This window comes from Sesamum indicum, linkage group LG7, assembly GCF_000512975.1.
Source record: "Sesamum indicum cultivar Zhongzhi No. 13 linkage group LG7, S_indicum_v1.0, whole genome shotgun sequence".
Classification (NCBI taxonomy): domain Eukaryota; kingdom Viridiplantae; phylum Streptophyta; class Magnoliopsida; order Lamiales; family Pedaliaceae; genus Sesamum; species Sesamum indicum.
Window position 1 is genome coordinate 9,358,547 of NC_026151.1, and position 13,147 is coordinate 9,371,693.

Sequence of the window (13,147 nt, forward strand, 5' to 3'; positions counted from 1 at the left end):
TTGGAGTAAAGGGTTTTTAATTATACTTTTTTTTTATATAGGGAAAATTGCATTGATAATTTCTAAAGTTAGGCCAAAATATGAGGATATTTTTTGTGTTTTGTAAAATTACAGCTACACTCTTTTTAAGAGTGCTACTTAATTTTATTTATTAATTAATAATTTATAATTACTTAATTTAAAATAATTAATAATCAATTATCATAAACATAAATATATCCACGATACTATAATCTCATTTTGGATAATCGTCATGCGAATATGATTTTACTAGTCACAGGCCCAACTCAATTATGATTTTGTGAAGTTGAAATGGGCGGAGTCCAAAATATAATGGTCAATACAATTGTCCAGTCCAATTCAGCCACTGCTCTAAAAGTCTTGTTTGAACAGCCCAATAAAAGCAAACCTTCCTCTCTTCTCATTTTACACGCGATCAACCGTCGCCTGAATTCTACCGCCCAAGTCTCCATTCGGTGTCACTCCTCGAGTCAATCAATTAATAGTATTTGTTATCGCCGTTGCACGAACACCGCCAATAAATCCCACGGTCGCCGCGAAGCACCTCTTTGTTATTTTTCGAGCTACCATCATCGGATTTTTGCAAAAAGGTCCCACAAAAAGATAGGTCTTCTCTTGTGGTAGATCTCTTTGTTTTGCTTCTACTCTCTACTACGTGGTTTTGTGCCTAACGTTTCTTTCTTTTTCTTTTACCAATCGGGTTCTTTTATTTTTCTAGTGGCTTCTTTTTTATTTGTAATTCTGTGAATTTTCATATCCATTATGTTTAAGTTTTCTGCTGGGGAGTAGGTAATAATCCTTTTTTTATAATAGTTGGAGTGGGTTGCTGAGCATTAACCGTTACTTGAATCTTTTAATGATTGTGGGATACAGATCGAAGGTGGAGACCCCAATAATTTTTTTACTGAATCAATTGTTTTATAATTCTTTTGGATTTTGCTGATATTTTTAGTAATGGGAGTACCATGTCGTTCTGCTATTTTATGTTAAAAGCTGGAGCGAGAAAGGTATGCGAGTGAACTGATGTTGATTGGTATAATGCAGCTGAACTGCCGATGACAATAGAAATTGCTTGTTTAATTCTGTTAAGATCCCATTTGAGTCCTTGATTTGAACGTAATCTTCATGCAACTGTTAGTTTTGTCGGTTTAGATGTTATTATCTGCAGTTGTCATGTGATACTTAGCTATGAGGATTTTTTGTTGTAAATTATACAATGTAAAGATGTTATATCTTTGTCTTTTACATATTATTCCCCTTAATTATTATTTTTTTTTAAATTATGCAGCTATGGCGCTAGACACAGGTATGTTTACTGTGCTACAGACGATTGGTAGTGCTTTATGCTGCAAGTGTGGTATTTTAATACAACCAAATGTGGCAAACATGTGTGTCAAATACCTGCGATCCGAAGTAGACATAACAAAAGGCCTTCAAAAACCTGTTATTATCATCCATTGCCCTGAATGTGATGCCAATTTGCAACCACCAAGTACTTGGATCAAAGCTCAGCTGGTCTACTGACCTTCTGTGTGAAGAGGTTGAAGAACATGGACTAGGTTCATTTGGTACATGCAGAGTTCATTTGGACTGAACCTCAGTCCAAGAGGATTAAAGTCTAGTTGAGGGTCCAGAAAGAGGTTCTCAACGGAGCAATACTTGAACAAGCTTACACTGTTGAATATGTCGTGCAAGATCAGATGTGTGAGTCTTGCTCGAGGGTCCAACCGAATCCTGATCAATGGGTTGCTGCACTGCAACTGCGGCAGCATGTTTCTCACGGACGCACTTTCTTCTTTTTGGAGCAGCTATTTAACTCTTGTACTAATGTCATCAACACATAAAGTTTCATATAATTATTCAAGGAACAACATTATTCTCAATGTATAAAATTTATCAGTAGGATAAATCCGGATATAAAATACCCAACATAGATATATGATAGTCTTTTACCCAATTCGGATGAATCAAACCCAAGAACTCAAGCGATACATCGTATCATTCTGGGTTGTAAGCATAATATATACTTATTTCATTTATGTAACTCTATGATCCAAATGCTAAAAGCACAACAGACTTTGTGGAATTGTCTAAATCCAGCTTCTTTGGCCAGCGCTTGAAATTCCTTTTCTGTCCTCTCCTTTCCCCCTGGGTTGTAAGCCAACATAAGCAGGTCGACAGTGAAGCCTATGGAAGCTAGTGGGTCACTGTGTGGAGCCTCAGAGAGAATGCGTTCAGCGATTATCACTTTTCCATTCTCAGGGATTGCAACATAGCAATTCTTCAGGATTTTCAAGCAGTGGGCGTCGTCCCAGTCATGGCAAATCCACTGGGGAGGACAAAAATGAAAATTCATCTTCAATTGAAAACCATTTAAATATAAGGGTTAAAATGAAAATTTTAATTTACTTTTCATAAAGAAAAAACATAATGATGCTAATCTTACTTCATATTTGGATGTTACATTTATTTCTTTATACGTCCAAAAATATATATGAGAATATAATGAGCGTAAAATTAAAAATTTATATCATTTTTCTTGCTGATCTCAGCTTTTGTCGTCCAAATTCTCACGGAATAGGGTTAGGTATAAATGAAAATTTTTTGATAAAGGTATAAGTATGATTTTAAAACTGTTTTGGATTCTTTTTTAATTTTTAAAGGGGATCTAAAAACGTAATTAGTTCTAAATTATCTATATTATTATAAAATAAAACTCTTTGTCATACCAACTTTTGAATACATAAATGTTTTATCTTTCAATTCATTTCATCCCTTAAAAAAGAGACCAAAATAACAATTTTAATATTTTTAATAATTTCATAATTATATTATTTTTTCCTCTCAGCCCACTATTTCATATTTGTCTCTCCAATCCTCCATGTTCTTTTCCTCATAAACTTTCATATTTTTGATAAAATTACAATTATAATTTCTTTTTTCACATACTTCTTTCTTTTTTCTCATTTCATATGTTGATGTCTTTTCACAATTCTTATTGTCCTCTCCATTTCACGCTATAATTTTTTTTATATGCTCACTATTACTGCATGCGACAACAACTAATACTTAGAAAAGGAAGCAACAATAGTTTCACCTTCATAAAAATGGCATCGGCTTTGGGCACGCTAACAAACATGTCCCCACCAACGTGCTCCACTCCTGCATTCATTACCATATCATGTACTTCACTTGAACCATGAAATAAATAAATAAAAATTGAACTTTAGATCATCTGAAAAATACAACCTAATTAATGACGGGACAAATTAAATTACAACATGCTCTTCTAAAATTTGTTATAATTATAAATATCTTCTTATTATGTGAAAAATTATAAATATTTTTCTGAAATTAACGGTCATCTAACAAATAATTCCCTATAATGGGCTATCACAAAAGGTATGTATCAACGACAGTTAATTTTAGGAGAATTTTTATAACTTTTCAAATAACAATAAAGTATTTATAATTATAATAAATTTCAGGAGAACCCAACATAATTTACCCATAATAGTAATAATAATAACGATGATGTAATACAGATTGGAATGGACCCGAAATAGATGGAGCATCTTTGACAACATGGGGCAGATCAAAATTGATTCCCGTAATGAATGGATGTTTGGAGACAATGATGCTAAGCGTGGCGCCGGTCCCACCACCAACATCGACCAGGGTTTTGAGACCCTCGACGTTGAATCCTTTGTATTTTTTAAGAATTTGGTTCATGATGAGGGTGGATTGTTCATACATAGCTCGGTTGAAAGCGGTGTTGAATTTGGGATTCCTAGCACCGTACTCGAATGGACTCATCCCATGCGCTCTCTTGAAGGGGGTTCCTCCCTCAACAACAACGTCCTTTAGATGGTGCCTATACATAATCATTCATATTTGCAAAAATTATTTTAAAGAGATGATCATTTTGCATAAAAATAGGTATGTCCGAGGATATTTTAGTTAATATACAATTGTCAACTAAAGATTGTTACTCTAACACTCCTCACATTTAATAAACTAGTTGTTTCTATGTGTATATAATAAATAATTTTTCATGCTTTAAATTTATAAGTAAGAGAAAAATATACAAATCAATACATTACATAAAAAACAGAAAAAACTAGTTGACATTTAATAAATAATTTAAAAAATTGAATAAATTAGTTAATTATCCTATTAGTTGAAGGGCATTTTTGACTTTATAAAAAAATTGATGCAACGATTTCGTTAACAGTCATTTATGAGTATGAAGGCCTTTTCTTTTTTATGTTAGTATGGGGGCATGTTCAACACGTGCAGGGTAGAGGTGGCGATTTATGCACTAAATGTACGTAAAATGATATTTTTTTCGTACTGCATGTAATAATTAAGTGATTGAAAACTGTGAAGTAATTAGTTTTGAAGGGATAATTCTTATATTATGAATTTGATAAAAAAAAAATTATTTAACCTACATCAAGATAGTAGTAAGTGAATTAGAGATAAATATAAATTTTATTTATTTTTTTTACTTAATATCAACAAATTCGATTAATTTTGATTAATGAGGGATCAATTTATTATTGAACGAAAACATATGTTAGGAGTATTTAAATATACTTTTTCAAATTACATGGAGTGTACATATAATTGCACAAAATTTTAGGAGAGTGTGGTGTATTATCCCTTAAGTATTTCCTATAAGTTTAAGAAAAAAAATCAGCATAATTAATTTAAGAGAAAAGGAAGTAAATTAGAATTAGGCTTGAAAATAAATTGAACTATCGATACTCAGTTGAAATTGATTGGTAAAAACTCGTTCCAACTCAATTTGTTAAATTTAACAAACCTAACTTGAATAAAAAATTTGTATTGGTAAACTTTCGAACTCGACTTGAGTCCGATTCGATTAGTGAAAAAAATAATAAACTATATTTAAAAATATCAAATTACTCGAATTCAATTTGTGTTTGATCCAATTGCACCTCGTCTGATCTTGACTAAATCAATAATTAAACCAAATAGAAATTAAAGGCAACTTTTGAAACTGCATAATAATGATTCAAATAAAATTGAACAATAATATGTTGGATTTGACTACAATAATTTACAGCCCTAATTAGAACAATCATGCATGATCCATCTTAAGAAAACTATGATTAAATTGATAATTTAAATTAAATTACCAGGATTCCCCGCATATCTGGCCTTGATTCAAGAGCAAGAGAGGAGCCATGGAAACACCATCCTCGTTCCTGGTCAAGAACTCGCAAACCGGGGCCAAGGAATAGCGCCGCTCAACGCTGCCGTCAGGCAGCTCTCGGAGGCTGCAATTGAGGATGTTGTTGGCGGCGAGGAGGCGGAGGATTCTGTCCAGCATGAGGTCAGCCTGGGGGTTGGTGGCCGGAATTTGGGCGGCGAGTTCCGCCGGAGAAACAAATGCGCCGGGGCCGGCTCTCTTGATGAGCTCCAACAGGCCGAGCTCTACGGCGGATCTGAGTGCTGCTGGCATTACAGAGGCAGTAACCAGTTGCATGGCGAACAAACAGGTGTCTTCTACTGATGATGAACTCATTTCGATGCTGTTCATATTTTGCTATAATGGTTTAAGTTTGAGAACTGCGCGCCTCTGCTGGATTGGCAGGGCACCGGATGCTCTATATATATACCAGCCTAATAAATAATTTTTTATATTTTAAAATATATTTTATATAAAAATAAAATATATAAATCAATTAGTCAAATTTAAAAATAAAAAAAAATCAATTTAAGGTATTATCAATATAATAAAAGAATTGGTATGGCAATGTTAAAGTGACCTTTAACAACCTGGGGTTACTTTTGTAAAAAAAAAAGTAATAAAAAAGGTATTATCGGCATAATAGATCAACAACTACTATTAAAGTAGACCAACATTTACATATTAATGGAATTCGAATTCACAACCTCATAATTTTGGAGCCTTAATTATGCTCACCAACTAAACTAAATCTTATTGACGTGATTTATTTAATCTTTTTAAAGAATATTTAATTTGCTAAGTAACACATTTTCATCATGGCTCCAGCAAAAAATAACTGTTTTTTGGAAAAATCTTACAAAATCAGTCTTAGTCGAATTAATTCAATCACATAGTAAGTATGATATACTTATTACGTAATTAATTATTTTTTTTAACTACATACTAATTATGCAAAAAAATATATTATTTTTATATTATAATTAATTCCAATCCCACCAAATATCATATTTCTTAAGCAAATTAACCAACATCAGGCATTCCACGACACATAAACAGGCATGGAAAACGCAGGTTTACGTGATACATTAAAAGCGCACTTACAGGCATGTAGTGATACGGTCAACTTCAAATAAGGCGTGAATGGAACCTATAGTCCTATTTTTAAGCTTAATTATTTGTGTGCCAATCGTAATAAATAAGAAGATGCTTATAGAAATGTGCAAATTAATATATAGGGTTAAATACGCCTTGCCTTCCTTATGCCAAAATAACATTTTTGGTCTTGTAACGTAAGGTCGTTAATACTTTTGATTTTGTAACTTACTTTATTTATATATTTAGTTATTTTTTTTTACTAATTTAGTCTTGAACACATCTAATATTTGGTTTTTTTTTTTGACAAATTTAGTTCTATGTTGACAATTTTTATCCCTTTCACACTGTAATAGCTCTCATTTTTTGTTTTGTAACTATGAGTCCTTAGGATCAAAATTGCCAATATAAAACTAAATTTGTCAAAAAATGACCAAATATAAGATGTTCAGGACTAAGTTCGTCAAAAAACAGACTAAATTTGTAATAAAGTAAGTTCCAGGACTAAAAGTACTAATGACCTAAAGTTACAGGATCAAAAATATAATTTTACCCTTCCTTATTTATTCTGGAAACAATATTCACTTCGGTTCCTAAACCAACAAATATAACACTTATAGAACCCATTGTTTTATAATTCTTTTGGATTTTGCTGATATTTTTAGTAATGGGAGTACCATGTCATTCTGCTATTTTTTGTTGAAAGATGGAGCGAGAAAAGGCATGCGAGTGAATTGATGTTGATTGGTATAATGCAACAGAAGTGCTGATGACAATAAAAATTGCTTCTTTAATTCTGATAAGATCCCATTCGAGTCCTTGATTTGAACATAATCTTCATGCAATTGTTACTTTTGCCAGTTTAATCAGATGTTATTATCTGCAGTTGTCATGTGATACTTAGCTAAGAGGGTTTTTTGTTATAAATTATGCAATGCAAAGATGTTATATCTTTGTCTTTTATATAATATTCTCCTTAATATTTTATTTTATTTTTTTCAAATTATGTAGCTATGGTGCAAGACACACGGGTATATTTACTGTGCCACAGATGATTGCTAGTTTTATGCTGCAAGTGTGGTACTTTAATACAACCAAATACGACAAACATATGTGCCAAATGCCTGCGGTCCCAAAAAGACATAACAAAGGGCCTTGATAAACATGTTATTATCATCCATTGCCCTGAATGTGACACCTATTTGCAACCACTAAGGACTTGGATCAAAACTCAGTCGGAATCTAAAAAGCTACTGACCTTCTGTGTGAAGAGGTTGAAGAACATGGACAAGGTTCATTTGGTACATGCAGAGTTCATTTGGACTGAACCTCACTCCAAGAGGATTAAAGTCAAGTTGAGGGTCCAGAAAGAGGTTCTGAAAAGGAGCAATACTTGAACAAGCTTACTGTTGAATATGTTGTGCAGGATTAGATGTGTGAGTCTTGCTCGAGGGTCCAACCGAATCCTGATCAGTGGATTGCTGCAGTGCAACTGCGACAGCATGAAACACTTTTTTTCCATCTAGCAGCTAATTCTTAAACATGACGCTGCTTAATTAAGCAGATGGACCAGGGCATTGATTTCTTCTTCCGTAATAGGAGTCATGGTGTAAAGTTTGTTGAGTTCTTGGGGAAAGTAACTCCAATTAGGAGTCGCAATGACAAATTAACAACTTGCAATGAAGGGTGAACGGTGAATGTGAATTTTTAAAATTACTCGTGTCTGAAAATTGATGATAGACTGCTCAAGTCTTTTTTATCTATGAATACAGAATTTTGCAGTCGTATATGTAATTTTAAATTGTGAGCTGTGAGTTATATGGATTAGAGCCCTTCCCACCTCTCTTTCTCTAGTAAGCGTCAACAAATTTCCTGATAGTTAAGAATCTAGGTGCAATTAATGTTGATACGTTTTGCTTCCTATTTCTTCAAATCAAGACAACCCCCAGACCATGTTACATAGTTTCGTGAAGTCTCTTACAATGGTATGGTCAAATCTCATTATACATTTCCCGTAATTTAATTACTCTCCAAGAAACGACATTATTCTCAGTGTATAAAGTTTGTCGGTAGCATAAATGTGGATACAATATACCTGACATAGATAAATGATAGTTCTCTACTCAATTCGGATGAATCAAAGCCAAGAACTCAAGCGATACATCGTATCATTCTGGGTGGTAAGCATAATATATATATTTATTTCATTTATATAACTCCATAATCCAAATGCTAAAAGCGCAGCAGACTTTGCGGAATTGTCTGAATCCAGCTTCTTTGGCCAGGGCTTGAAATTCCTTTTCTGTCCTCTCCTTCCCGCCTGGGTTGTAAATCAACATAATCAGGTCGACGGTGAAGCCTATGGAAGCCAGTGGGTCACTGTGTGGAGCCTCGGAGAGCATGCGTTCAGCGATTATCACTTTCCCATTCTCAGGGAGTGCCTCGTAGCAATTCTTCAGAATTTTCAAGCAGTGGGTGTCGTCCCAGTCATGGCAAATCCACTGGGGAGGGCAAAAGTGGAAATTGATCTTCAGTCGGAAACCATTTAAATATAAAGGTTAAATACATCTAGACCTCCTTTAAAAATATAAAATTACTCTTTCCTTCAAAAAAGTTATAAAATTCCACTTATACCTCCTTTGAAAATTCATCGTTTACTTTTTGTTAAGGTATGGACGAAAAATATTGACATTAGAAAAATATAAGTACGTGATTTTTAATTTTATCCTTCATTTAATATTCTCATGTAATAATTTTATACTCATAAGGTGGCAAATGTTATGATGTGAACCTCATTTTGTATGCATATATTAAATAAGAGGGACACTTATAAGTTTAAAAATATATATGAGAGTATTAAATAAGTGGAAAATTTCAAAAAATTGTCGTTTTTTTTTTTTTTTGCTGACCAAAGCTTTTATCGTCTAAATCTTCATGGGATGGGGTTAAGTGTAAACGAAGAACTTTTTAAAAGAGTGCAAATTTAATTTAATTTTTTTTTAGAAAAAAATATCGTATTTCTAAAAAAATGTAAGTATAAGTTATCCTAAATTATAATCACAAAAGGAAGCAACAGTAGTCTCACCTTCATAAAAATGGCATCGGCTTTGGGTACGCTAACAAACATGTCGCCACTAACGTGCTCTACTCCTACATTCATTGCCATATCATGTTAACTTTGTTTGAACCATGAAATAAATAAATAAAAACTGAACTCCAGAACATTTGAAAAAAATAACCTAATTAACAATAAGACAAATTACAATGTGCTCTTTTAAAATTTATTATAATTATAATTTTTTTCTTGTTTAAAAAATTATAAATATTTTTTTAAAATTAACGGCCGTCTAACAAATAACCCACATAGAATGGGGTGTCGTGAGTGGTGTGAGTCAGATGAAAGTTAATTTTAGAAAAATATTTATAACTTTTCAAAAAATGATAAAATATTTGTATTTATGATATTAATTTTAGGAGAACCCAACACAATTTATCAATAATAATAATAATAACAATTATGAAATACAGATTGAAATTTGGAACTCGGAATAGATGGAGCATCTTTGACAACATGGGGCAGATCAAAATTGATTCCCGTAATGAATGGATGTTCGGAGACGATCATTTTAAGCGTCGCACCAGTCCCACCACCAACATCGACCAGGGTTTTCAGACCCTCGACGTCGAGCCCTTTGTATTTTTTAAGAATTTGCTTCACAATGAGGGTGGATTGTTGATACATGGCTTGGTTGAAAGCGGTGTTGAACTCGGGATCCGTGGCACCATACTCAAATGGACTAATCCCATGAGCTCTCTTGAAGGGGCTTTCTCCCTCAACAACTGCGTCTTTTAGTTGTTGCCTATACGTAATCATTGATATTGCAAAAATTGTTTAGAAGACAATTATCATTTTGCATAAAAACAAGTATGTTTGAAGGTATTTTAGTTAATATATAATTATCAACTAATTAAGGTTGTTACTCTAACTCTCCTCATATTTAATAAATTAGTCGTTGTGGCACATCGTTTCTGTGTGTATATGATAAATAATCTTTCATACTTTTACATTTATAAATAAGAGTAAAACATACAAATCAATACATCGCATTAGAAAATAAAATAAAATAATTTATCAGTTAATGTATAATTTAAAAAATTGAATAAGTTAGTTATTCTATTAATTAAAAGATATTTTTTACTTCACAAAAAATTAGTGCAATGGTACCACTAACTGTTATTCATGAGTATAAAGACCTTTTTTTGTTTTTTTTTTAAATATTAATATAGATAATACTAGCGGATGGAGGCATGGTCGATGCAGGGTAGAGATGGCTATCGATACAATAAATGTACGTAAAATGACATATATATATATATATAACTTTTTTTATATAAAAAATTATTTTCTCGTACTGCATGTAATAATTAAGTGATTGAACACTGTGAAGTAATTAGTTTGAAGGGATAATTCTTATATTATGAATTTAATTACACAAACAGCCACCCAAGCTCCATCTTTTTAAAGTAATTCTTTAAAGAATAAGGTCATTTTAGTAATCTATATTAGCTTACCAAAGTAGTTAGTCTTCTGGGCTTAGCTCTAATAAAAGAGCATATATAATAATATTATATTGTACCAAGTGCTTCACTTCTTCATGCAATATATCTATACTATTATACTAATCCTAAACCCCCTAAAATACCTTATTTGTTGTAACAAATCTGAAAGTTTTAAAATATTCTTGTATCATGTGAATGTATCGAGTGTGCTTTATCGACTGATAATCTTTAAAGTGGGGATAATGAAAATGTTCTTTCTTAAAATTGGTATAATTATACATAAACCCTCTATGATTTAAAAAATTATATGTAATTTTTCTAGTGTTTGATTCCTTCCAACAAATAGATTCCTTCCTTAGTCAAAATTTATTAAATTTGCTGATATTAGTAAAAATATTGAATAAAAATCCATATTTTTTCTAAATTGACTTACGACTGACTTAGTAAAGGCCGAACAAATATTTCTGACCAAACTACTCTTATAAGGATGAAGATATACTTTCTTCCATGTATGAGCTCGTGTGAAGATCTACAAGGGTCTTTTAAATAAAACAAAAATTGTTTGATCTACAATAAATCAGTAATAAGTCAATCAATGATAAAGTAATTTTTTCATATATTTTTTGCTAATATTGACAAATTCGATCAATTTTAAATATAAATAAATATTAAAAGTATTAAATATAATTTTTCAAATTATATAAAATCTACGTCTAATGGCACAATGTTTTGAGAGAGTATTGTGGTGAATTGCCCCTTAAGTATTACCTATAAATTTTTAAGAAGAAATCGGCGTAATTAATTTAAAAGAAAAAGGAAAGAAGTAAATTAGAATTAGGGTTGAAAAATAAATTCAATTATTTGATAGTCGACTGAAATTGATTAATTAAGTTAATTTAAATTCAATTTGTTAGACTTAACAAACTTAACTTGAACAAAAAAATTTATACTTGTAAACTTCAGAACTTAACTCGAGCTTGATTTAATTATTAAAAAAATAATAAAATATATTTAAAAATATCAAATTATTCAAGTCCAACTTATGTTTGATCTAATTAAAACTCATTTGATCTCGATTAAATCAATAAATTAAACCAAATTCGAACATAACTTTTAAAACTCCATAATAATTCAAGTAAAATTGAATAATAATGTGTTCAGCTCCAATCAAATAATTTACGGCTGTAATTAGAATAATCATGCATGATCAATCGTAAGAAAACTATGATCAAATTGATTATTTCAATTAATTACCAGGATTCCGCATAGATCTTGCCTTGGTTCACGAGCAACAGAGGAGCCATGGAACAACCATCCTCGTTCCTGGTCAAGAACTCGCAAACCGGAGCCAAAGAATAGCGCCGCTCAACGCTGCCGTCAGGCAGGTCGCGGAGGCTGCAATTGAGGATGTTGTTGGCGGCGAGGAGGCGGAGGATTCTGTCCAGCATGAGGTCAGCCTGGGGGTTGGTGGCCGGAATTTGGGCGGCGAGTTCCGCCGGAGAAACAAATGCGCCGGGACCGGCGCTCTTGATGAGCTCCAGAAGGTCGAGCTCCAGGGCGGATTTGAATGCTGCTGGCATTACAGAGGCAGTAACCAGTTGCATCGCGAACAAACAGGTGTCTTCTACTGATTTGATGCTGTTCATCTTATTTTGCTATTAGTCTTTAAGTTTGAGAGTTGAGCGCCTCTGCTGGAATGGCAAGGCACTGGATTATGTAAATAATTTTTTACCTTTTAAAACATATTATAAATAAAAATAAAAATATATAAATTAACAAATCATATTTAAAGTAAAAAAATAATCAAATAAAAAAATTAATTTAAGATATTATCGACATAATAAAAGAATTAGCCTAATATCATTTGGACTAAATATGTCACCTCTAATTTATGCAACTTATGTGTAATTTAATTGAGTAATTTATGCAATTTATATGTAAGTTAATGAGTAATTTATGCAATTTGTGTTTATTTTATTGTGTAATATATTTAATTTATGTAAAAAAAATTGACCAATTTTACCAATATTAACATTTTTATATAATAAATGTAAATAATCACAAAAAATTGGAACAATATTCCCATTAATAAATTTCTACATAATTATCACATTAACAAAAATTAGACTAATATTCCCAATAATAACACTATTTACATAACAATGTCAATAATCACAAAATTAAATCAATAATTCCAATAATAATATTATTTACAAAATAGTGTCAACAATAACAATATTAAGATAATATTTC

At 31.8% G+C, this 13,147-nt stretch overlaps 2 protein-coding genes and 1 long non-coding RNA gene across 4 annotated transcripts; 1 reads left to right on the forward strand and 2 right to left on the reverse strand.

Moving 5' to 3' along the window:
• LOC110012325 lies at nt 288-1,449 on the forward strand. The gene is made up of 2 exons (XR_002287444.1): nt 288-641; nt 1,310-1,449. It is a non-coding gene; the product is annotated as an uncharacterized LOC110012325 (long non-coding RNA).
• Nucleotides 1,852-5,621, reverse strand: LOC105166789 (caffeic acid 3-O-methyltransferase). Its single transcript, XM_011086273.2, has 4 exons — nt 5,187-5,621; nt 3,579-3,895; nt 3,119-3,183; nt 1,852-2,350 (listed from the first exon to the last, which is right to left on the reverse strand). The coding sequence occupies exons 1-4, from the start codon at nt 5,588-5,590 to the stop codon at nt 2,054-2,056; spliced, it is 1,083 nt and encodes a 360-aa protein (XP_011084575.1). The 5' UTR covers nt 5,591-5,621; the 3' UTR covers nt 1,852-2,053.
• On the reverse strand, nt 8,363-12,590 carry LOC105166790 (caffeic acid 3-O-methyltransferase-like). 2 transcript variants are annotated; one of them, XM_011086275.1, is made up of 4 exons: nt 12,149-12,590; nt 9,974-10,194; nt 9,420-9,484; nt 8,363-8,835 (listed from the first exon to the last, which is right to left on the reverse strand). In XM_011086275.1, exons 1-4 carry the CDS (start codon nt 12,538-12,540, stop codon nt 8,539-8,541), a joined length of 975 nt encoding a protein of 324 aa, XP_011084577.1. In that variant the 5' UTR covers nt 12,541-12,590; the 3' UTR covers nt 8,363-8,538. The 2 variants fall into 2 exon arrangements, with proteins under 2 accessions (XP_011084577.1, XP_011084576.1); XM_011086274.1 differs by having other exon boundaries at nt 9,878-10,194.

Excerpts from the sequence above, each read along its gene's own strand:
- LOC105166789 (XM_011086273.2), bottom strand. The coding sequence starts at position 5,590 with ATGAACAGCATCGAAATGAGTTCATCATCAGTAGAAGACACCTGTTTG. Across the intron at positions 3,184-3,578 it reads AGATGCTCCATCTATTTCGG|GAGTGGAGCACGTTGGTGGG; the intron begins GTCCATTCCAAT and ends TAATGAATGCAG. Across the intron at positions 2,351-3,118 it reads CCGATGCCATTTTTATGAAG|TGGATTTGCCATGACTGGGA; the intron begins GTGAAACTATTG and ends TGTCCTCCCCAG.
- LOC105166790 (XM_011086274.1), bottom strand. The coding sequence starts at position 12,540 with ATGAACAGCATCAAATCAGTAGAAGACACCTGTTTGTTCGCGATGCAA. Across the intron at positions 10,195-12,148 it reads AAGATCTATGCGGAATCCTG|GCAACAACTAAAAGACGCAG; the intron begins GTAATTAATTGA and ends GATTACGTATAG. Across the intron at positions 9,485-9,877 it reads AGATGCTCCATCTATTCCGA|GAGTAGAGCACGTTAGTGGC; the intron begins GTTCCAAATTTC and ends CAATGAATGTAG.